This window comes from Lampris incognitus, chromosome 2 (assembly GCF_029633865.1).
Source record: "Lampris incognitus isolate fLamInc1 chromosome 2, fLamInc1.hap2, whole genome shotgun sequence".
Lineage (NCBI taxonomy): Eukaryota > Metazoa > Chordata > Actinopteri > Lampriformes > Lampridae > Lampris > Lampris incognitus.
In genome coordinates, this window is record NC_079212.1 from 22,943,271 (window position 1) to 22,966,038 (window position 22,768).

The window sequence follows — 22,768 nt, forward strand, 5'->3', positions numbered from 1 at the left end:
CTATAATATGAAACAGCTGCGACAAACCAAAAAGTTGAGAGGGTACTTGTCTTGTTGGATGGGCAGTTTTAGTTAAGTATGGGATGGACCGGTTATATACCTTGGAAAACTTGTTTACATTTTACTGTCATTTTTGCAGAGGTCTGACTATATGCAGCGTTGGGCATGGGTGGTAAATAAAAAGTTTGAGTACCGCTTACCCTAAAGCAGTTGTAATCTTAAAAAGTTTTAACTGTACTGTAAACAGGGGGTTGACCTCAAAGGTCAAAACTGCTGTGGGCCCCGCATGGGCCTACCCACAGAGGGCCCACATAGTTGCCTCAAAGGGCTAAACTGCTGTGGGCCCCGCATGGGCTGACCCACAGCGGGCCCATGTGGGCTAATTGCGGGCAAGAGCATGGTTGGGCTTGCCCATAATAAGCCCACACAGGGGCCTCAAAGGGCAAAACTACTGTGGGCCCCACATGGGCTAACCACATGGGGCCAATGTGGGATTAGTGCGGGTTTGCCCCTGCCCATATTGCCCCACAGTAAACCCACACCTATGAGCTGCTCCATGGGAACATTTAAGGGACAAAAAATTAACGAAAAAAACTAGTGTTCTTTCTCTTAACTATAATATGAAACAGCTGCGACAAACCAAAAAGTTGAGAGGGTACTTGTCTTGTTGGATGGGCAGTTTTAGTTAAGTATGGGATGGACCGGTTATACCTTGGACATGCCCGTGCGACAGTGAGCCCACACGGGCATGTTTGCTGGGCTCTTGCTTTGTCTCCAAACTGTCCAACTTGAGCGGTCCCTCTAATATAATCATTCCCAATCCTGTCATTCTTCATCACTCCCAATGAAAATCTTAGCATCTTCAACTCTGCCACCTCCAGCTCTGTCTACTGTCTTTTCATCAGTGCCACTGTCTCCAAACCATATAACATAGCTGGTCACACTACCATCTTGTAAACCTTCCCTTTAACTCTTGCTGGTACCCTTCTGTCGCAAATCACTCTTGACACTCTTCTCCACCCACTCCACCCTGCCTGCACTCTCTTCTTCACCCCTCTTCTGCACTCCCCATTACTTTGGACAGTTGACCCCAAGTATTTAAACTCATATGCCTTCGTCACCTCTACTCCTTGCATCCTGACCATTCCACTGTCCTCCCTATCATTCACACATAGGTATTCCGTCTTGCTCCTACTGATTTTCATTCCTCTTCTCTCCAGTGCATACCTGCCCCACTCCAGGCTCTCCTCAACCTGCACCCTACTCTCGCTACAGATCACAATGTCATCCGCAAACATCATTGTCCACGGAGACTCCTGCCTGATCTCGTCCGTCAACCTGTCCATCACCATTGCAAACAAGAAAGGGCTCAGAGCTGATCCTTGATATAATCCCACCTCCACCTTGAACCCATCTGTCATTCCACCCGCACACTTCACCATTGTCACTCTTCCCTCATACATATCCTGCACCACCCCTACATACTTCTCTGCAACTCCTGACTTCCTCATACAATACCACACCTCCTCTCTCAGCACCCTGTCATATGCTTTCTCTAGATCTACGAAGACAAGGTAACTCCTTCTGGCCTTCTCTATACTTATCAGTCAAACTTCTCAACGCAAACATCGCATCTTTCGGCGCAGGTTGAAAACTCACCTCTTCAAGAACTACTACCCTGTTACTTGCTCTTAGCACTTATTATAGTCACTCGTTCAAAAAAAAACTCTTGCGTTTTTACTTTAGCACTGGTTTTGCTCTTAGATGCTTGTTTAGAGAGAAGATGCACCGATTACCTCTGATGAGTAGTAGCTCTCCTGATTTCCTATGTTGAATGCACTTATTGTAAGTTGCTTTGGATAAAAGTGTCGGCTAAATGACTGTAATGTAATGTAATCTGTGGTGCTCTTTCGTGGCATGAAACCATACTGCTGCTCGCTAATCGTCACCTCTCCTCTTAACCTAGTTTCTACTACTCTTTCCCAAATCTTCATGCTGTGGCTGATCAACTTTATACCTCTGTAGTTGCCACAGTTCTGCACATCGCCCTTGTTCTTGAAAATCAGTACCAGTATGCTTCTTCTCCACTCCTCAGGTATCATCTCGCTTTCCAAGATCGTGTTAAACAATCTAGTTAAAAACCCCACATCCATCTCTCCTAAACATCTCCATGCCTCCACAGGTATGTCATCAGGACCAACTGCCTTTCCACTCTTCATCCTCCTCATAGCTTCCCTCACTTCCTCCTTGCTAATCCACCACACTTCCTGATTCACTATCCCCACATCATCCAACCTTCTCTCGCTCTCATTTTCTTCATTCATTAGCCCCTCTAAGTACTCCTTTTACCTTCTCAGCACACTCTCCTCGCTTGTCAGCACATTTCCATCTCTATCCTTGATCGGCCTTACTTGCTGCACATCCTTCCCAGCTTGGTCCCTCTGTCTAGCCAACCGGTATAAGTCCTTTTCTCCTTCCTTAGTGTCTAACCTGTCATACAACTCATCATACGCCCTTTCCTTTGCCTTCACCACCTCTCTGCTTTACACTGCGTCTCCTTGTACCTCTGTCTACTTTCTTCATCTCTCTGACTATCCCACTTCTTCTTTGCCAACCTCTTCCTCTGTATAATTTGCTGTACTTCCTCATTCCACCACTAAGTCTCCTTGTCTTCCTTCCTCTGTCCTGATGACACACCCAGTACATTCCTAGCTGTCTCCCTCACTATTTCTGCAGTGCCTGCCCAGCCATACTACCCAGTGCTTGTTTTAACTCCTCCCTGAATTCCACACAACAGTCTTCCTTCTTCATCTTCCACCACTTGCTCTTCGGCTCTGCCTTCACTCGCTTCCCCTTCTTGGTTTCCAAAGTCATCCTACAGACCACTATCCGATGCTGCCTAGGTACGTTCTACCCGGTCACCACCTTGCAGTCTCCAATCCCATTTAGATCACGCCTTCTACATAAGATATAGTCCACCTGTGTGCACTTTCCTCCACTCTTGTATGTCACCCTGTGTTCCTCCCTCTTCTTGAAATATGTATTCACCACAGCCATTTCCATCTTTTTTGCAAAATCCACCACCATCTGTCCTTCCACATTTCTCTCCTTGACACCATACCTACCCATCACCTCCTCATCACCTCTGTTCCCTTCACCGACATGTCCACTGAAGTCAGTTCCAATCATCACTCTCTCCTCCTTGGGTACACTCTCCACCACGTCATCCAACTAATTCCAGAATTCTTCTTTCTCGTCCATCTCACACCCAACTTGCGGGGCATATGCGCTGATAACATTCAGCAATACACCTTCGATTTCCAGCTTCATACTCATCACTCTGTCTGACACTCTCTTTACCTCCAACACACTCTTGACATACTCTTACCCCTACCCCATTTCTCCTCCAATTCGCACCATGATAGAAGAGTTTGAACCCACCTCCGATACTCCTGGCCTTACTCCCCTTCCACCTGGTCTCTTGCATACACAGTATGCCTACCTTTCTTCTTTCCATCATATCAGCCAGCTCTCTCCCTTTACCAGTCATAGTGCCAACATTCAAAATTCCAACTCTCACTTCCACACTCCTACCCTTCCTCCTCCCTCGCTGCCTCTGGACATGCCTCCCCCCTCTCCTTCTCCTTCGCCCAACAGTAGCATAGTTTCCACCGGCACCCTGCTGGTTATCAGTACCGGTGGCGGTCGTTGGTAACCCAGGCCTCAACTGATCCAGTATGTAAATCTTATTTATGATCTGCATATTTGATTTGGCAAAGATTTTATGCCGGATGCCCTTCCTGACGCAACCCTCCCCATTTATCTGGGCTTGGGACTGGCACTAAGAATGCACTGGCTTGTGCATCCTCAGTGGCTGGGTTGTGATCCAACAAAGAAAACACACATTGCCCCGTGTCATGCCCCTTATTTTGGTGGACAGCAACCAATGAGAGGAGAAAACATTACAACCAGTGGGGTAAGGGGTTGGGACTTGTTTTGAAAAAGCATTTAAATGGCACCGTTGAAATAGCATACATTTAGAATATAACAAGGTAACGTCAAATGGGGTAATCTATGTATATCATATAGTGGGGTGGTGATGGGGTACAGTTGGAAGGGCAGGCAGTTAAAATATAAAAAAATACAACATCTATTATACATATATATATATATATATTAATAAATATTTTTTTTATCAGGGGAAAAAAGTTTCTAAAAAAAACCTGCTAGAAAAAGACAGTTGCTCACCAAAGGCTTTCTGGTCAATACTGTCAAAACAGTAGGTGGCAGTATGTATACACTTTCTGTCACTGTCGCTGGTTTTGTACACTTCAGGAGGACAGCCAGCAGGAAGCAAAACATTAATCAATCAATCAATATAGCACGATCATCGATGAAATTTAGCCAAAATATCAAGATTGTGTTTAGGACAGCACGAGAAAAGTAGAAAGGACTCTTTCCGCAATCATAACAGTAATCAGTACAGGCCACCCATAAACTAAATTAATTCACACCAGTCAAAAGAGCCAAGTCAAGCTTCATTTCTACAAATGCACCTTTCTGTCCAGACATGCATCTTTTGCAGGACAAAATGTACAAAACTCACACAAGAAGAGCTAATTACATTTATTGGTTTTAAAGAACAGCTGAAAATTGTTTAAAGATAGTGGAGTCTTTATTGATTGTTGATCATTTTTATGTATTACCCTCTGAGGATTATTGCAACCACTGAAAAATAATCATAGCCAAGAATACATGTCATTTCACATGCAGTCCCTATATGTGCACAACAGGGAGACACCAACAATGATAAGTACAAACCCTAATTCCAATGAAGTTGGGACATTGTGTAAAACGTGAATAAAAACAGAATACAATGATTTGCAAATCCTTTTCGACCCATATTCAATTGAATACACGAAAAAAGAAGATATTTAATGTTCAAACTGATAAACTTTATTGGGTTTTTTTGCAAATATTCACTCATTTTGAATTTGATGTCTCCAACACGTTCCAAAGATGCTGGGACAGGGGCAACAAAAGACTGGGAAAGTTGAGGAATGCTAAAAAAAAACACCTGTTTGGAACATTCCACAGGTGAACAGGTTAATTGGAAACAGGTGAGTGTCATGATTGGGTATAAAAGGAAGATCCCCGAAAGGCTCAGTCGTTCACAAACAAGGATGGGGTGAGGGTCACCACTTTGTGAACAACTGAGTGAGCAAATAGTCATCATCTACAGTCCATAATATTGTAGCGAATTCAGGAGGCAGACCAGGAACCGCCACAGCCGGTACGCGAACCCGTGTCTCGCGCTCCGCAAGCGACAACGTTAACCAGTCGACTAAAGTTCCGACCCGTTAGTCAAGGACCAACGTGTCTACTTATCCATGCACGTTACACTACCCCCCCCCCACTCCTTCGGGAAGCGCGCCCCCTTGCTTCAGCATATCAGCTCCCTCACGCCTCTGGGCGCACGTACTTCTGATGACCTCACGATCTCACCATCCCACTTCTGACATAAATGTAGCAAATTCGGGGGGCAGTCCGGGACTGCCACAAGCCGGGACGCGAACCCGAGTCTCCTGCTCCGCAAGGGACAACGTTAACCAGTCGACTAAAGGGCCGACCCGTTAGTCAAGGACCAACGTGTCTACTTATCCATGCACGTTACAATATCATCAAAAGATTCAGAGAATCCGGAGAAATCTCTGCACGTAAGCGGCAAGGCCGAAAACTAACATTGAATGCCCGTGACCTTTGACCCTTCAGGCGGCACTGCATTAAAAACCGACCTCATTCTGTAAAGGATATTACCACGTGGGCTGAGGAGCACTTCGGAAAACCATTGACAGTTAACACAGTTCGTCGCTACATCTACAAGTGCAAATTAAAACTCTACCATGCAAAGTGAAAGACATATGTCAACAACACCCAGAAACACCGCCGTCTTCTCTGGGCCTGAGCTCATCTGAGATGGACTGATGCAAAGTGGAAAAGTGTGCTGTGGTCTGACGAGTCCACATTTCAAATTGTTTTTGGAAATCATGGACGTCGTGTCCTCCAGGCTAAAGAGGAAAAGGACCATCCAGATTGTTATCAGCACAAAGTTCAAAGCCAGCATCTGTGATGGTATGGGGGTGTGTTAGTGCCCATGGCATCATGGGTAACTTGCACATCTGTGAAGGCACCATTAATGCTGAAAGGTACATACAGGTTTTGGAGCAACATACGCTGCCATCCAAGCGATGTCTTTTTCAGGGACGTCCCTGCTTATTTCAGCAAGACAATGCCAAGCCACATTCTGCACGTGTTACAACAGCGTGGTTTCGTAGTAAAAGAGTGCGGGTACTAAACTGGCCTGCCTGCAGTCCAGACCTGTCTCCCATTGAAACTGTGTGGCACATTATGAAGCACAAAATATGACAACGGAGACCCCGGACTGTTGAGCAACTGAAGTCATACATCAAGCAAGAATGGGAAAGAATTCCACCTACAAAGCTTCAACAATTAGTGTCCTCAGTTCCCAAACGTTTATTGAGTGTTGTTAAAAGGAAAGGTGATGTAACACAGTGGGAAACATGCCCCTGTCCCAGCTTTTTTGGAACGTGTTGCAGGCATCAAATTCAAAATGAGTGAATATTTGCAAAAAAAACCAACAAAAATAAAGTTTATCAGTTTGAACATTAAATATCTTGTCTTTGTGGTATATTCAATTGAATATAGGTCAAAAAGGATTTGCAAATCATTATATTCTGTTTTTATTTACGTTTTACACAACGTCCCAACTTCATTGGAATTGGGGTTTGTAAAAGAGGATTCCAAATTAGCTGGAGCAGCAACAAGTCTCTGTTATGGTCATATTTAGAGATCATTCATAGATTAAGGTAGGCTTGGAGAAGGAACATTTTTAGGCCTTTCTTGAATGAAATAATTCATTCTGAAGCCCTGAATAATTCATTCTGAAGAAGATATGAAGGGAGTTATTCCACCATTTTGGGGCCAGGTGGACGAATAGTCTTAAGTTTGATAAAATCTTAATAACGATATTGCTCACAGATCAACTCATAATTTCTCAATTTCATCAAGAAAAAAACAAAAACAAACCCAGATTCTGTTTGGAAACCTGTTGGGGAAAGCACCACGATGTGAAAAAAAAGGACTGTCTCCCAGAGATTGGTAGCCCACTAACATGGTTCCTTGCCTCAGCATGTGTTCCTTGATGGCTGGAGTGACCTTTCAGTTAAAGGAATGACAAAATTAAACTGTAAGACTTCAAAGTGCTTGCCCAGTGCATCACACTGCTTCCGCTAGCTTGCATTCTTCCCATAGTGCATCCTGGTGCCATCTCTTCCCCAGGTAAATGACGCACACACACCTGGCCATCCACATGATCTAAAAGAAAATGTGATTCATCAGACCAGGCCACCGTGTTCCACTGCTCCATGGTCCAGTTCTGATGCTCACGTGTCCATAGTAGGCACTTTTGGTGGTGGACAGGGGTCATCATGGGCACTGTGACTGGTCTGTGGCTGCGCAGCCCCATATGCAGCAAGCTGTGATGCACCGTGCTGTGACACCTGTCTATCACAACCAGCATTAAAATTTTCAGCAAGTTGAGCTATAATAGCTCTTCTTTGGGGTCGGACCAGACGGGCTAGCCTTCACTCCCCACGCGCATCAATGAGCCTTGGGCACCCATGACCCTGTCATAGTTTTACTGGTTGTCCTTCCTTTGACCACTTTTGGTAGGTACTGACCACTGCATACTGGGAACACCCCACAAGACCTGCCACAATTTGGCCCTTGCCACCTCCAGCTCCGCCTCCTGTCTTTTCGTCAGTGCCACTGTCTCCAAACCATATAACATAGCTGGTCTCACAACCATCTTGTAAACTTTCCCTTTAACTCTTGCTGGTACCCTTCTGTCGCAAATCACTCCTGACACACTTCTCCACCCACTTCACCCTGCCTGCACTCTCTTCTTCACCTCTCTTTTGCACTCCCATTACTTTGGACAGTTGACCCCAAGTATTTAAACTCATATGCCTTCATCACCTCTACTCCTTGCATCCTCACCGATCCACTGTCCTCCCTCTCATTCATTACTATTTTATTATATTATACTACAAGATATACTTAAATGAAAGTAATAAGAGTCTTCTTATTTTTTTACTCCGTATTCTTTTATCGCCTGTAAACGGAAAGCAAAATGCAATGCAAAATGAAACGTGATGGTATGGAACGAGGCCCTGCCAAAAAACAAAACAAAAAGCATCTTTCCCCGTGGAGAACAGAAAAACGTACTTTCCCATACCGGGAGTCGAACCCGGGCCGCCTGGGTGAAAACCAGGAATCCTAACCGCTAGACCATATGGGACTTGAACATCCCTCCATCACTTAACATTATGAAGTCAAAATTGGCGAGCAGTGGTAGAATTTTGAAGTTGTATGCTCATTGCAGCCTCATTGCAATTACCCAAAATTTGTATTATAAAGAAACTTTGAGTTAACTGTGAGTTAATCAAAACTATAGGACCAAAAAGGCATATGAGCATGCATAAAGCCAAAACTATAGAAAACATTAAATATATTGTGAATATAAATTATATATAATTTTAATTATCCAGCATCCCCGCGACCCCAGTTGGCATAAGCGGCTTGGATAAGATATGGATAATAAATTAAGTCCTCAGGTGATAACAAAAAATGTAGTGTGTCCACAGTGGCAGGCATGTACTGGGTGCGTCTGTCAACGGAGGGCTTTGAGCAATAATTAACAATATCTGGTAGAATATATATATATATATATATATATATATATATATATATATATATATATATATATATATAGCCGAGGAAACTCCTACACTGATTCAACTTTCTTTGATTTTCTTGCCTGGATTATTCGGCATGTCTGAAGACAAATCCCCCCACTCTGAGTCTAACTACCTGGCCAGGTTCAGCGGGCATATTTGATAAGATAACACTGAGCCTGCGTCACCATCACCGCCCGGTAGCTCGCCGTGATCGTATAGTGGTTAGTACTCTGCGTTGTGGCCGCAGCAACCCCGGTTCGAATCCGGGTCACGGCAGGAACAAGATTCCTGGCACGGCATGAGGGTGTCATTTTCGATTTTTGTGGCCGTGATGATGACTTAAACGGGTTGGTGAGTTTAGGACTATATCCATATCGGCGTTATGTTCCCGTGAACACACAAGGGAGTTTTTGAGGTCACCGGAAGGACTTTGTAATTAACTTCTCTGAGTTTAATACTTTTAAGCTAACGTTTCTTACGACCCAACACTGGGTCGGCACCAGCCCCGACAGCTCACGTCTCTTTTTCCAGGCCAAAGGTACCTTTTTTTTTTTCCTCCCCTCAATGATATATAACGTGTCCGACCAAATGGCATAAAAGGAAGGTAGTCTTCATTTCATTGGCTCTCTCTCTTGATAACGTCCATGTTCCGAGAAGACAAACCAATCAACAAGCCGACACATCGTACGTGTCACTAACTCGATGTTGTCTGATTGGTCTCTGTGATTCCAAGTAACCACCCCATTTAACCAATTTCCGTATTTGAGTTTTTAATGCAAAGATGTACCCGCACTGACCAAGCAACTCCGGACTTTAAAATATCCCATTTATTTTATTTTACCCAAAATTTCGTTTCGTTTAATTTTTAAACTATACATTCCCCTTGGCAACATCACTGGTAAGAACAGAAGATGAACTATTTGTGTAATTTACATAAATGAAAGAGTGCTCCTCCGAATTCGTGCAAACTTGAATAAAAAAAAAATCATTATGGAAATCATACACAATTTATAACTTGTACAGCAGTGTATAGAATATCAACGATCTACCACACTCCGCATAACGGGTTAGGTCTAATATGGATTTTATTGAGAGTTCTGCTATTTCTTTCCTTTTAACAGATGATGGAGACCAGTTCAGAAACTCAGGTTCTTCATCCATATTGGCCACGTAACCTGTCCATTCCCAGCTATGTGGCCAATGACCGATCCATGTCTGAGATCCTAGTGTTTCTCTTCTCTGTGTCGGGGGTATTTCTGCTGGTGACCTGGGTAATCACCGGCCTGGAGGGTACCAATGGCAGAATGGGAATTTGGAGGCGCCTGGCTTTGTGCTGGTTTGCTGTCTGTGGTTTTATACACAGTGTCATTGAGGGCTGGTTCTCACTATATTATGAAAGCATCCCAGCAGACCAGAGGCTTCTCTCACAGCTTTGTACGTGTACCATTATATAAGCACGGACACATACAGGGTTTTTCTGAACTGTGTAAACACTGTTAAATATGATGCTGCAGTGCGATGTGTGTCAATAAGCTTTCTTTTTATAATCTACAGGGAAAGAATACTCCAAAGGAGACAGTCGATATGTAATGTAAGTTGATATGTGGACACAAATCTAATGTTAATGTATTTCTCAAGGAAGAAGGAATAGACTACTGAATGTCCCTTTTTCCTCTATGTAGAGGTGATAACTTCACTGTCTGTATGGAGACAGTGACTGCGTGGCTATGGGGACCATTTAGCTTTTGGGCAGTGTTTTCCTTCCTGACCAACAAGCCCTACAGATTTGTACTGCAACTCATTATTTCATTAGGTAAGAGAATAAAATCAGTCATTCAAAGCCTATCGCTTAATCATAGCTTAATCATAATAATAACACACTTGTATATAAAAGCAAGAAGATCCAAAATTGGGTAGCTGAATTGATCCACATTTGCTCAGGACCCTGTTCCACTTACACTATCATTTTTGTCTTTTGAATTACAGTGAAACAACATTGACCTTATCTTACAAACACATAGATACATACATACATACATTCAAGAAATAAGACCCACTTTTAAAAAGATGTTTCTCTTGATCTCAAATGACATTCAAATGAATGACGTTTTGAGATACAAAACTTCATTAGATTTTAAAATTCTGTACAATCTGATTTCAGGCCAGCTGTATGGAGCAGTCCTCTACTTCTACACAGAACACAGAGATGGTTATGCTCACAGTGAGTTGGGACACCCCATCTACTTCTGGTTCTACTTTGTGTTCATGAATGTACTGTGGATCATCATACCCCTGGTGCTTATTTTGGATGCATGGAGCCATATCTCATCAGCCCAGATGCACATGGACACCATAAGGTCAAAAAAGTCTAAGAGGAACTGATATGCAACAATAGGAAAAAGGACTTGGATGCTAGAGTATTTGTGAGAGGAAAAGGAAAACTGTATGTCACATACATATTTTTATTGTTAAAAAGTACTGTGGGTGAAGAAGCTGACGAACAATAACGATCAAGCAAAATATTTTTGTTATTCAATGTTAGAAGTTGCAAGTGTATTCTTTGAAAAACATGTTTCCAACGTCATCACTACACCACCCTCATGTTGTTTGTTGTTTCTTGAAGAATTCTGGTCATTTTTGACTGGTATCGGTTGGTGCACATTTATTACTGACATTACACTGCTGCGAACAAGATTAACCTGACATTAAACTTTGCCCATTTAAGCGTTGATTTTAGTCAATATTCTGCCTCAATTTAATGAATTTAATCGAGTCCAAACTAAATTTAGGACTACTTTGAACTGCATGTGCAAGATTTCCGAGAAACTTGCACTGTGATGTGAAACTTGATCGAATAATCCTTAGTTAATAAAAGGGTAAATAGATGGTTCAAGAGGCAAGACGTAACTATAAGGATATATGCCCAGTTATTAGTTGCCTACGCAAACCATTCTCTGGTGGGCCTCACAGCGCCATCTAGTGGGCTATAAAGGCAGTGGTACTACCAAATGGTTAGATTAAAATGTTTTTCCCCCCTTTGGTAATTTACAAAGCCAGTTATTATGTGTATATATATATATATATATATATATATATATATATATATATATATATATATATATATATATATATATATAGCGTTTTTTTCCAAAACCGTCAATGGTGTTGATTGTTCGACTAATGAGGAGTGGAATATCCACACGGATACAGGAAAAAAGATTTTAATGCATAGCAGTACAGGCCTGTTCGTGCGCCCGTCTCATCGGCTGCTAATGTTTTTTTCACAAAGAATCATACCGCTACATAGCCCAGCGTCACGCCCCTGATGTCGGTTGGACAGCGACCAATCAGATGGGGAAACATTCAAATTATAACAGCCAATGGGGTAGGTACTTATGATGCACAGCAACCAATGGAGGGGTAGAAAACATTACAACCCTGGGGTTTGTCTTGAGAAGCATTTAGGGGCCAGGGCACTGTTGAAATGGCGTGCATTAAAAATATAATAAGGTAATATGTGAACTATATATTGGGCTGGTGTTGGGGCACAGTTGGGAGGACATGTAGTTAAAAAAACATATTTAAAAAATCCATATTTAAAATAGCATATTTAAAAAAAAGCATATGTAAAAAACCTAATAAATGTCATATGTGTATCATCTAATGGGGGGGGGGATAATAAAGACGTTTTACTTCTAGTTACAAAGAAGATATTTTTTTCGGTGTCTACAACTGGTGGCCAATTCGTTTCTATTATTCAAGGTCTGCAAATAATAAAATATTTTTCTGCCAAGCACAGGTTACCTCTTTTGCCCCTAACTGAATATGCACTACTCTTTGCAAGGATTTTCCAAGAGACGGAATAACTGATATTCTTGTTTACCAATGATCAATTGTGGCGGCTTAAGGCCGTTGCATTTTTCGCGTCCTCATTTCTGAAGCTAGGCCTGTACTGCTATGCATTAAAATCTTTTTTCCTGTATTGATACATATATATATATATATATATATATATATATATATATATATATATATATATATATATATATATATATATATATATATATATATATATATATATTGTAACGTGCACGGATAAGTAGACACGTTGGTCCTTGACTAAGTAGACACGTTGGTCCTTGACTAACTGGTCGGACCCTTTAGTCGACTGGTTAACATTGTCGCTTGCGGTGCAGGAGATACGGGTTCGCGTCCCGGCTGTGGCGACGGTCTCCCAGTCTGCCCCCCGAATTCGCTATATTGGTGTCAGAAGTGGGATGGAGCGACCGTAAGGCCATCGGAAGCGGAGGCGTGAAGGAGCTGATATGCTTAAGCGCGGGGACGCGCTTCCCGAAGGAGGGGGGTAGTGTAACGTGTATGGATAAGAAGACACGCTGGTTCGCGGGTCGGACCGTTTAGTCGACTGGTTAACGTTGTCGCTTGCGGAGCGGGAGACACAGGTTCGCGTCCCGGCCATGGTGACGGTCTCCCGGACTGCCCCCCGAATTTGCTACTATGTATATATTGTAGCGAATTCCGGGGGCAACCACAGGAACCGCCACGCAAACCCGTATCTCCCGCACCGCGAGCGACATCATTAACCGCTCGACCAAAGGGTCCGACCCGTTAATCAAGGGCTAACGTGTCTACTTCTCCACGCACATTACACAGGGGGGTAGTGTAACGTCCGCGCGCATCCCACTTCTGACGCCAATGTAGCGAATTCGGGAGGCAACCACAGGAACTGCCGCGGCCGGGGCGCGAACCCGTATTGCCCACCCTCCAGTAGACACGTTGGCCGCTGGCTGACGGGTCTGACCCTTTAGTCGAGCGGTTAGCGATGTGGCCCGCGGTGCTGGAGATACGGGTTCGCGTCCCAGCTGTGGCGGTTCCTGTGGTTGCGCCCCGAATTCGCTACGATATATATATCCTTCCGTCCGTTAGCTGAACAGCTTATCCTGGTTGCGGTGGATGCTTGAGCCTATTCCAGCAGTCATTGGGCAGCAGGCGGGGAGACACCCTGGACAGGCCACCAGGCCATCACAGGGCCGAGACACACACAAACATTCATACCTAGGGACAATTTAGTATGGCCAATTCACCTGATTTACATGTCTTTGGACTGTGGGAGGAAACCCACGGGGAGAACATGCAAACTTCACACAGAGGATGACCCACCAAGGTTGGACTTCCCAGGGCTCGAACCCAAGACCTTCTTGCTGTGAGGTGACCACCACTGTGCGTGTGTGTGGGTGTGTGTGTGTGTGTTATTCTTTTTAACTTTTATCTTTACTATTTACTGTTAATTTTCCCTCTTGCACCAACATACCAAGGCAAACTCTATGTACGTGTACTTGGCAATAAATATGAATCTGACAAAACCAAAGGTAAGGAACAAACTGAAAGCAACTTCGAATGCTAGTGTCAGCCTCTCACCAATCCCACCGCGACTTGATCTCATTATTTCCCAGAAGCAAGCTCAAGTGTCTCACTGAGGGTAAGGAGAATATTTATTTTGGTCATTGCAGTTGACAGTGGCATAACACAAATTTACAGCCCAGTTGATTTTTTTCTCCTTTTTGTCATGTTGTGGTGACCCACATCTATATAACGAGAGACATTCACCTAAGAGGACGGTGTACCTTTAAGGGAAGAGGCGAGGGGTCAGATAATGCACTTCCGCTTCCGGTTCAGAGTTCAGTGTCGTCGAATGTATGGCATGCTAAGTTGGAGCTAGTAAACTACCTCGACTACGTCTACTCTCACGTCTCCTGTCTCGTTGTTTTCTAACTCCACATTGGTGACCCCGACGTGATCGAACTACTAATACGAGTATGTCTGACAACGACGACGCCGGTGCTAACAACATGGCTATTGCTAACGCTAGCATTTACACCGCTTCTGTGAAGCTACCCGACTTTTGGCAGCATAATCCACGGCCGTGGTTTCAACATGTGGAAGCCCAGTTCCAGCTGAGAGGGATAGCGCAGGATGCAACGCAGTACTTCCACGTAGTGGCGGCGTTAGACGCATCGACAACGGCGCGAGCAATGACACTGTTGGAAGCTCCGCCAGCTGCTGGCAAGTACGATGCTATAAAGACATTCCTCCTGAAACTATTTGAACTGTCGGAGCTGGAGAAGGCAGACCGTTTACTGTCCCCGAATGGCCTCGGCGACGGCAAACCGTCTGAGTTAATGGAAAAAATGCTGTCTGTGCTGGGATCGGCTGATCCGGCCTTTCTTTTCACACACATTTTTCTGAGGCAGCTCCCCGCACCTGTACGCACAGCACTGGCCAGTTCTCCTCTCGCCGCCTCCAAGGACTACCGTTCTCTGGCTGCTGAAGCAGACAGGGTTTTCCTGGCCAACCGGCAACAGTTTGTGCATGCCCTGCTACCCCACAAGACCGCCCCACCACCACCTGTGTACGACTATATGGACACCGCGGCTGCGGTGACAGCCCGCCGCCAACCTGACGACGGGCTCTGTTATTACCATGCCAGGTTTGGGGCAAAAGCAAAACGGTGTCGCAAACCCTGCAGTTACAGTGTTCAGGGAAACGCCAAGGCCGGCGCTCGTTAACGGCTATGGGCGCTGGCCGTGACTGCAAGCTGTTGTTCATCAGAGACTCCTTGTCGGGCCGGCGGCTGCTGGTTGACTCTGGCGCTCAACGCAGCATACTACCAGCACAAGCTGTGGACACCATGACCGACAGTCACGGCCCCCAGATGGACGCCGCCAACGGCACGTCCATTCGGACGTACGGTATCAGACATGTGGACGTGTGTTTTGGCGGCCGACGTTTCGGCTGGGACTTTGTGATGGCTGCTGTATCCACCCCGCTCCTAGGTGCGGATTTCCTCTGTGCTTTCAACCTGCTGGTGGATGTTAAAAACTGTCGCGTGATTGATCCCGTCTCTTTTGCGTCATACCCCTGCACGCTTGGGGGGGCTGGAGCGCTGTGCCTCGCTAACACACTCTCCACCGGGGATCCATACCAACGCCTGCTCGCCAATTTCCCCGAGCTCACCACACCCACCTTCTCCTCGGCGGTGGCCAAGCACGGCGTGGAACATCATATCACCACAGTGGGCCCCCCAGTTTACGCCCGGGCCCGACGCCTCGACTTGGCCAAGCTCGCAATAGCCAGGGAGGAGTTTTCGACTATGGAGCGCCTCGGCATTGTCCGCCGTTCTGACACCCCATGGGCTTCCCCTCTTCACATGGTTACTAAGGCCGACGGGGGTTGGCGCCCGTGCGGGGACTACCGTCGCCTAAACAATGCCACGACCCCCGACCGGTACCCCTTACTGCACATACAAGATTTCTCTACCCACCTGGCGGGCGCTGCCATCTATTCCAAAATCGACTTAGTGCGGGGGTATCACCAAGTGCCGGTCCACCCACTGGATGTCCCAAAAACGGCTGTCATCACACCCTTTGGGCTCTTTGAGTTTTTACGTATGCCTTTCGGCCTTAAAGGGGCGGCGCAGACGTTTCAGCGCCTTATGGATTCTGTGCTCCGCGACATGCCATTTTTGTTTGTGTACTTAGACGACATCCTTGTGGCCAGCGCGTCGGCGGAGGAACACATGACGCACCTCAGACAGCTGTTCGACAGGCTCAGCGAACACGGCCTCATCATCAACCCAGCTAAGTGTCAGTTCGGGGAGTCGTCCATCACCTTCCTCGGGCACCACATCACTCCACAGGGGGCCGTTCCCCTCGCTGCCAGGGTTGAGGCTGTCACCATGTTCCCCCTCCCCCGCACTGTACAGTCGCTGCAGGAATTCCTGGGCATGGTGAACTTTTATAACCGTTTCCTGCCCCGTGCCGCCCACATCATGCGTCCCCTGTATGAGGCCCTGCGGGGTAAGAAGTCTAAGGACGAGCTGGACTGGTCTTCGGGGATGGACGAGGCTTTTGTGGCCGCCAAGACCGCGCTGGCCAACGCTGCGCTGCTGGCTCACCCGTCGCCTGCCACCCCCATAGCCCTTACAACGGATGCCTCCGACTACGCCGTGGGGGCCGTGTGTGAGCAGTGGGTGGGTGGGGGGGCTGGCAGCCGTTGGCGTTCTTCAGTAAACAACTCCGTGAGAGCGAGCGCAAATACAGCACCTTTGATAGGGAACTACTGGGTCTCTTCCTCGCAACCAGACACTTTAGGTTCCTATTGGAGGGCCGACAGTTCACCGCTTTCGTGGACCACAAACCGCTGACGTTCTGTATGGCCAAAACCTCAGAACCGTGGTCTGGGCGTCAGCAGCGCCATCTCGCGGCGGTTTCCGAGTTTACCACGGACATACAACACGTGTCGGGCAAGGATAACTTCGTCGCCGACTGCCTTTCACGGGCGGTTGTTAACGCCGTTCACTTGGGACTCGACTACACCGCTATGGCAGCGGACCAAGCCAAGGACGCGACCGTTCAAGACTACCGGTCGACCCCTACGGCGCTACGGCTGGAGGACGTGACGTTCGACGCGGCCAACACCAACCTCTTCTGTGACATCTCCACCGGTAAACCGCGCCCCCTGGTGCCTACTTCCTGGCGGCGCCGAGTTTTCGACACCGTCCACGGCCTCGACCAAGCTGGTGAGCGTCAAGTTCGTTTGGCCTGGGCTCCGTAAGGATGTTAGAGCCTGGGCCGGTTCGTGTGTGGCGTGCCAACGCGCCAAGGTGCACCGCCATACCAAGGCCCCTTTGGCGCCGTTTGTGGCGGTTTGACCACGTCAATGTTGACCTGGTGGGTCCCCTGCCCCCCTCCCGTTGTTATACGTTCCTCCTCACTATTGTGGACAGGGCCACCAGGTGGCCAGAGGCTATTCCCTTGTCCTCCACGACGGCAGCAGAGGTAGCACGGGCGTTCATCGGCTGCTGGGTGGCCCGTTTCGGCACGCCTGGTGACATCACGAGCGACCGGGGCTCTCAGTTTACCTCGGAGCTCTGGACGGCGGTCGCTGAGCACCTGGGGGTGAAGATCCACCGCACTACGGCGTACAACCCGCAGAGCAACGGACTTTGTGAGCGGTTCCATCGGGACATGAAAGCCGCTCTGCGGGCAAGCCTCACTGACCGACTGGATGGACCGGCTCCCGTGGGTAATGCTCGGCCTGCGTTCGGCCCCGAAGGAAGACCTCCAGACCTCCTCCGCTGAGCTGGTGTATGGCCAGCCCCTGCGGGTTCCGGGGGAGTTTCTTCCGGATGCTACGGCTCACCTCAGTGCGTCCCGGAGCGCTGCCGGTGCCTTCGCTCCCGTTCCGATGTCTCAACACTGCCTCCCCCGGTCCTACGTCCCCAAGGATCTGCCATCGGCGAGGTACGTCTTCATTAGGCACGACAGCCATCCGTCCCCGCTGCAGCCCCCATACGACGGGCCCTTCCGCGTCCTGGAGGCGGGGGATAAGAACTTTGTGGTGGACATGGGGGGCAGGCCGGAGCGGGTCGCTATAGACCGTCTCAAGCCCGCTCACTTGGACATTGGGGAGCCAATGCAATTGGCCCTACCCCCGCGGCGGGGGCTCCTAGGTCGGCCCTGGCACCTGCCTCTGTTCCTGCTTCGGCCCCGCCTATGGCCCGGGTTTCGACCCCATCTGTTTCCCCTCCTGTGAAGCGCAGCCGTTATGGCCGCAGGGTCCGCCCCCCGACTCGTCACCTGTTTTCCCCGTGACTTTGCACTATGTCATTGACTGTTCTGTTGTAGAGTCTATCTTTATGTTCATGACTTGCACTTTTGCTGTTTTGCATTGTTTTGTGTAGGTGAATTCTGGGGGGGCCTGTGTGGTGACCCACATCTATATAACGAGAGACATTCACCTAAGAGGACGGTGTACCTTTAAGGGAAGAGGCGAAGGGTCAGATAATGCACTTCCGCTTCCGGTTCAGAGTTCAGTGTCGTCGAATGTATGACATGCTCAGTTGGAGCTAGTAAACTACCTCGACTACGTCTACTCTCACATCTCCTGTCTCGTTTTTTTCTAACTCCACAATGTTATGTTTTTTTAATAATTTATTTTAACAACGATGTCCCCCTGGCGAAACTCCTCACTGTCAGGTGAAAAGAAGCGGTTGGCTTCCGTTGCCTACCAACACAGCTATCGCCAGTGCAAATCCTCGCGTTACCTCTGGCTTGGTCGGGCGTCCCTACAGTCAGCCGGATTGTGGGTATGTGTCCTGGTCGCTGCACTAGCGCCTCCTCTGGGAGGGGGAACTGGGGGGAATAGCGTGATCCTCCCACGTGCTACGTCCCTTTGGCGAAACGCCTCACTGCCAGGTGAAAAGAAGCGGCTGGCGACTCCACATGTATCGGAGGAGGCATGTGGTAGTCTCCCCGCCTGCCGCCCGATGACTGCTGGGATAGGCTCCAGCATCCCCGCGACTCTGAGAGCAGGATAAGCGGTTTGGATAATGGATGGGTGCATGATCCACAGTGCCCCCCCCCTTAATGAGAGCAGCCGAAAGTAGTAGCAGTAGATTTTAAAAATGAGAAGTGGGCCTTCAGTTACAAAAGGTTGAGAACCCCTAACTCAGCACGGCGCTGCCCTAACTTACCCCACCCACTGCCGCATGCGCAAGATGTCACACATGAACTATGGAACGAGTGAGGAATATTTCCATTATTATTGTTCATAAAAACTGGGCTGAGAAAATTATTCTTACAACCTAAAACCCACTAGGAATATGATAAAAATGAAATAAATGAGATTTTCCAACAGGCCAGGAAACAGCAAAACTTTCTCGATCTGCAATAACGTTGCAACGTGTCGAATCTGCCTGTTTGAAAAGTTCCGAGGGAACAAGCAGGCGTACACTATGGGACTTGAAAAATGGGGGGGGAGCATACAGTTTTTAACATGTATAAATAATTCATATAACCTCATCTGCTTTATAGCCATGCCACATTAACTTCAGTTAGACTTTAGCAAACAATTGGATACACAAATAAAGGACGCCATGTGCGTGTACAGTTTACAACAATACGGAGCGACCCGACCAGACACGCCGAAATAGCTCAGTTGGGAGAGCGTTAGACTGAAGATCTAAAGGTCCCTGGTTCGATCCCGGGTTTCGGCATTTTGGCCCCCGTTCACAGCATTGTTCAACGTACAACAGGAAATATAGTTGAAATATACACACTCTCAGTCAGTTTATTGAACATGTAAGCAATAAAATAAATTAAAAAAAAAGTTAAAGCTTTTATTCAAAAATTATGAAAGAAACACTGAATACAGGTCAGTGTTATAAAATACATCAGTGATGCATTGCTGTCATGTCGGGTATATCATAACGGGTTAACTAACGTTAGTTTTAATTTGGATTTTCAATAGAAAGTGCGAAAGGCAACAGCATCACATTAAGTTCTTAGAATACAAATAAATTCTGACATAACAATTCTAACCTGAACACAAACATAACAACCAAACAACTGTTCCTTAAGTTGCCATCTAACTTTTCTTTCTTCTTCTTCTTCTTCTTCTTCTTCTTCTTCTTCTTCTTCTCTCTCTCGCTCTCTTTTTTTTTTAAAGTCCAAGTCTTATAATAAAGAACAGTTCAACATTTTTGAGCAGTCCTTGCTTACAAATTGAGCCTGTCTGGTGGGTTGTACAGCCGTCCCACCTGAGAGTAAGCGTGAGCTCTGGCAGGCATAGGGTTAGGGCCATCAGCTGGTGAGCTTGGTGGGGAAGGAGCCTCACCCCCAGTTTGCGCATGCCTCAGTTCTGTGCACCTTGCCCTCAGCTCTGGACTATGATTTGGCTCATCCAGGTGAATGCGTGGTGTGTTTGATGGTTTGATGTCTGGTTTGATGTCTGCTCTGCTATGCGCAGATTCACCCTGTTGCAGCGGTAGAGAGAGCCACCGACATCCACCAGGTAAGAGCGTGGCGCAACTTTTTGTAGGCACATGCCCTGCCTCCAACGTCCTGTGTGGTCACCCGGCAGCGGTTTCATCCTGATTGCCTCACCCACGTCCAGCTCTGGTAGGTCACGAGCAGTCTGGTCGTAGAAACACGTGGCAAGCTGTTTCCTGTGATGCAGTTTGTCTGTGACCCCGACCATGATGTGGGGCTCAAGTAGCTTTTTGGCTACGGGGATGGGAGTCTTCAGATGCCTTGACAGGAGGCACTGTGCTGGACTGCTGTCCATGTGTTCGGTTGGTGTATTACGTCAGTGTAAAATGGCCTGCCAGGGGCCGTTGCCATCATGTGCAGCCCTGCGTAACAGATTTTAAGCAATCTTTACAGCCAACTCCGCCTTGCCATTTGCCTTTGGGTGCCTTGGATAGGAGGTCATGTGGTCAAACTGCCATTCTGTAGCGAAACGTTTGAACTTGGAAGTTAAACTGTGTCCCATTATCCGTGATGACCTTGTTAGGCTGGGCATACCTTGTAAACTCTGCCTTGCAGCACTTTATGATGGTCTCTGCAGACAAGTCTGGCAGCAGTTCAATCTCCCAGAAGTCAGAGTAGTGATCAATGATGAGAAGATAGTCCTTTTGTCTGTGGCTGAATAAGTCCATGCCGACGATCTGCCAAAGCCTTGCAGGTAGCTCATGTGACAGCATAGTTTCCTTTTGCTGTTCCTGAGCATACTCGTTGCAGGTAGTGCAGTTGCTGACAAAGTCTTTTATCTCTGCCTGCATGTCTGGCCAGTATAATGTCTCCCTGGCCTAGCGGTGGCATGTGTCACCGCCATTGTGATTGGAGTGTATGTGGGTGAGCATCTCTGGTTGTAGTGTTTTGGGGATAATGAACTTTTGACCTCTGAACAGGATGCCATTTTGCGCACTGATCTCATCTCGAAAAGGCCAGTAATCTCTTACTGCGAACGGTGTTTCCTCTTTCAGGTCCAGCCAACCGGTGAGAAACATGGACTTCAGTGACTGCAGATGTTCGTCCTTGTCCGTGTGTTGTCTGAACTGGGCCAGGTGGTGATCTGTGATGTTTAAATACTCTGCTCGATTCATCTGTTGAGCATCTTGTTGTTCCTGCAGAAGTGAGCAGATGCCATGCCGCTGATATGCTGTATCTCTGCCTGTGCATTACACCATTGCCCTGCTCAGTGTGTCGCTGATAAACATCTGAGGTTTGTAAACGACCTTCAGGCTGTAGTTTTGCAGAGTCAGGAGCATGTTCTGAAGCCTCTTGAGCGCAGTGAGGAGAGGCTTGCCGAATATGGCAATGAGTGGCTTGTGGTCAGTTTCCGCAGTGATCATCTCACGACCATACAAGTACTGATGGAATCGGTGGCAGGCGAAGAAGATGCTGAGGTATTCTTTCTCGATTTGCGCATAGTTTTGCTCAGTAGGAGTGAGAGCTCTTGAGGCAAATGCGACTTGTTGGCCCTCCTGCATAAGGCAGCAACCAAGTCCACTTTGGTTGGAGTCGCTCTGGATTGTGACAGGCTTTGTTACATCAAAATAACGCAACAGTGGCATAGACGAGGCCAGAGATTTCAACTCCTGCACCGCTGCCTCATAATTGGATAGCCAGTGCCATGGTGTCTCTTTGTCCAGCAGCCATTGCAGAGGCTCACAGACTTCAGACAAGCATGGCATGAACTTTGCGAGATAGTTTACAAAGCCGATGGGCCACTGCACTCCTTTTGCATCAGTCGGGTTTGACATGTCAAGGATTGCTTTCACCTTTTCAGGGTCCGGCTTCAGGCCGTGGCTGACAGAATATGGCTGTGGAAGTGAACGTCTCTCACCTTGAACTGCAGCTTCTTCAGGTCAAGGCACAGCGTGATCAGGAGCTTTACATCATGGTCATATTCTGCTTCTTTATCAGTCACCACAGCCTACGATCAGGATATCATCAGTGATGGGTTCGATGCCCTTGAGCCCAGACAGTAACTCATGCTGCTTGCCAAACGGGAGCTTGAGCCAGTGTTTTTGACCCCAGGGGGCCCAGAAAGTGGATATGAGGCTGCTTTCCTCATCCAGCTTACAT

The 22,768-nt window shown here is 47.1% G+C and overlaps 1 protein-coding gene and 3 non-coding genes across 4 annotated transcripts; 3 read left to right on the forward strand and 1 right to left on the reverse strand.

The window, feature by feature from the left end:
* Positions 1–8,308: 8,308 nt before the first annotated feature.
* On the reverse strand, positions 8,309–8,380 carry trnae-uuc (transfer RNA glutamic acid (anticodon UUC)). The gene has a single exon. It is a non-coding gene; the product is annotated as a tRNA-Glu (tRNA).
* A 643-nt stretch (positions 8,381–9,023) lies between these two features.
* Positions 9,024–9,095, forward strand: trnah-gug (transfer RNA histidin (anticodon GUG)). The gene has a single exon. It is a non-coding gene; the product is annotated as a tRNA-His (tRNA).
* A 498-nt stretch (positions 9,096–9,593) lies between these two features.
* Positions 9,594–11,920, forward strand: ebp (EBP cholestenol delta-isomerase). The gene is made up of 5 exons (XM_056274921.1): positions 9,594–9,717; positions 9,941–10,253; positions 10,374–10,410; positions 10,502–10,632; positions 10,981–11,920. The coding sequence occupies exons 2-5, from the start codon at positions 9,941–9,943 to the stop codon at positions 11,199–11,201; spliced, it is 702 nt and encodes a 233-aa protein (XP_056130896.1). The 5' UTR covers positions 9,594–9,717; the 3' UTR covers positions 11,202–11,920.
* Positions 11,921–19,820: 7,900 nt separating this feature from the next.
* Positions 19,821–19,893, forward strand: trnaf-gaa (transfer RNA phenylalanine (anticodon GAA)). Its single transcript has one exon. It is a non-coding gene; the product is annotated as a tRNA-Phe (tRNA).
* Positions 19,894–22,768: the final 2,875 nt, after the last annotated feature.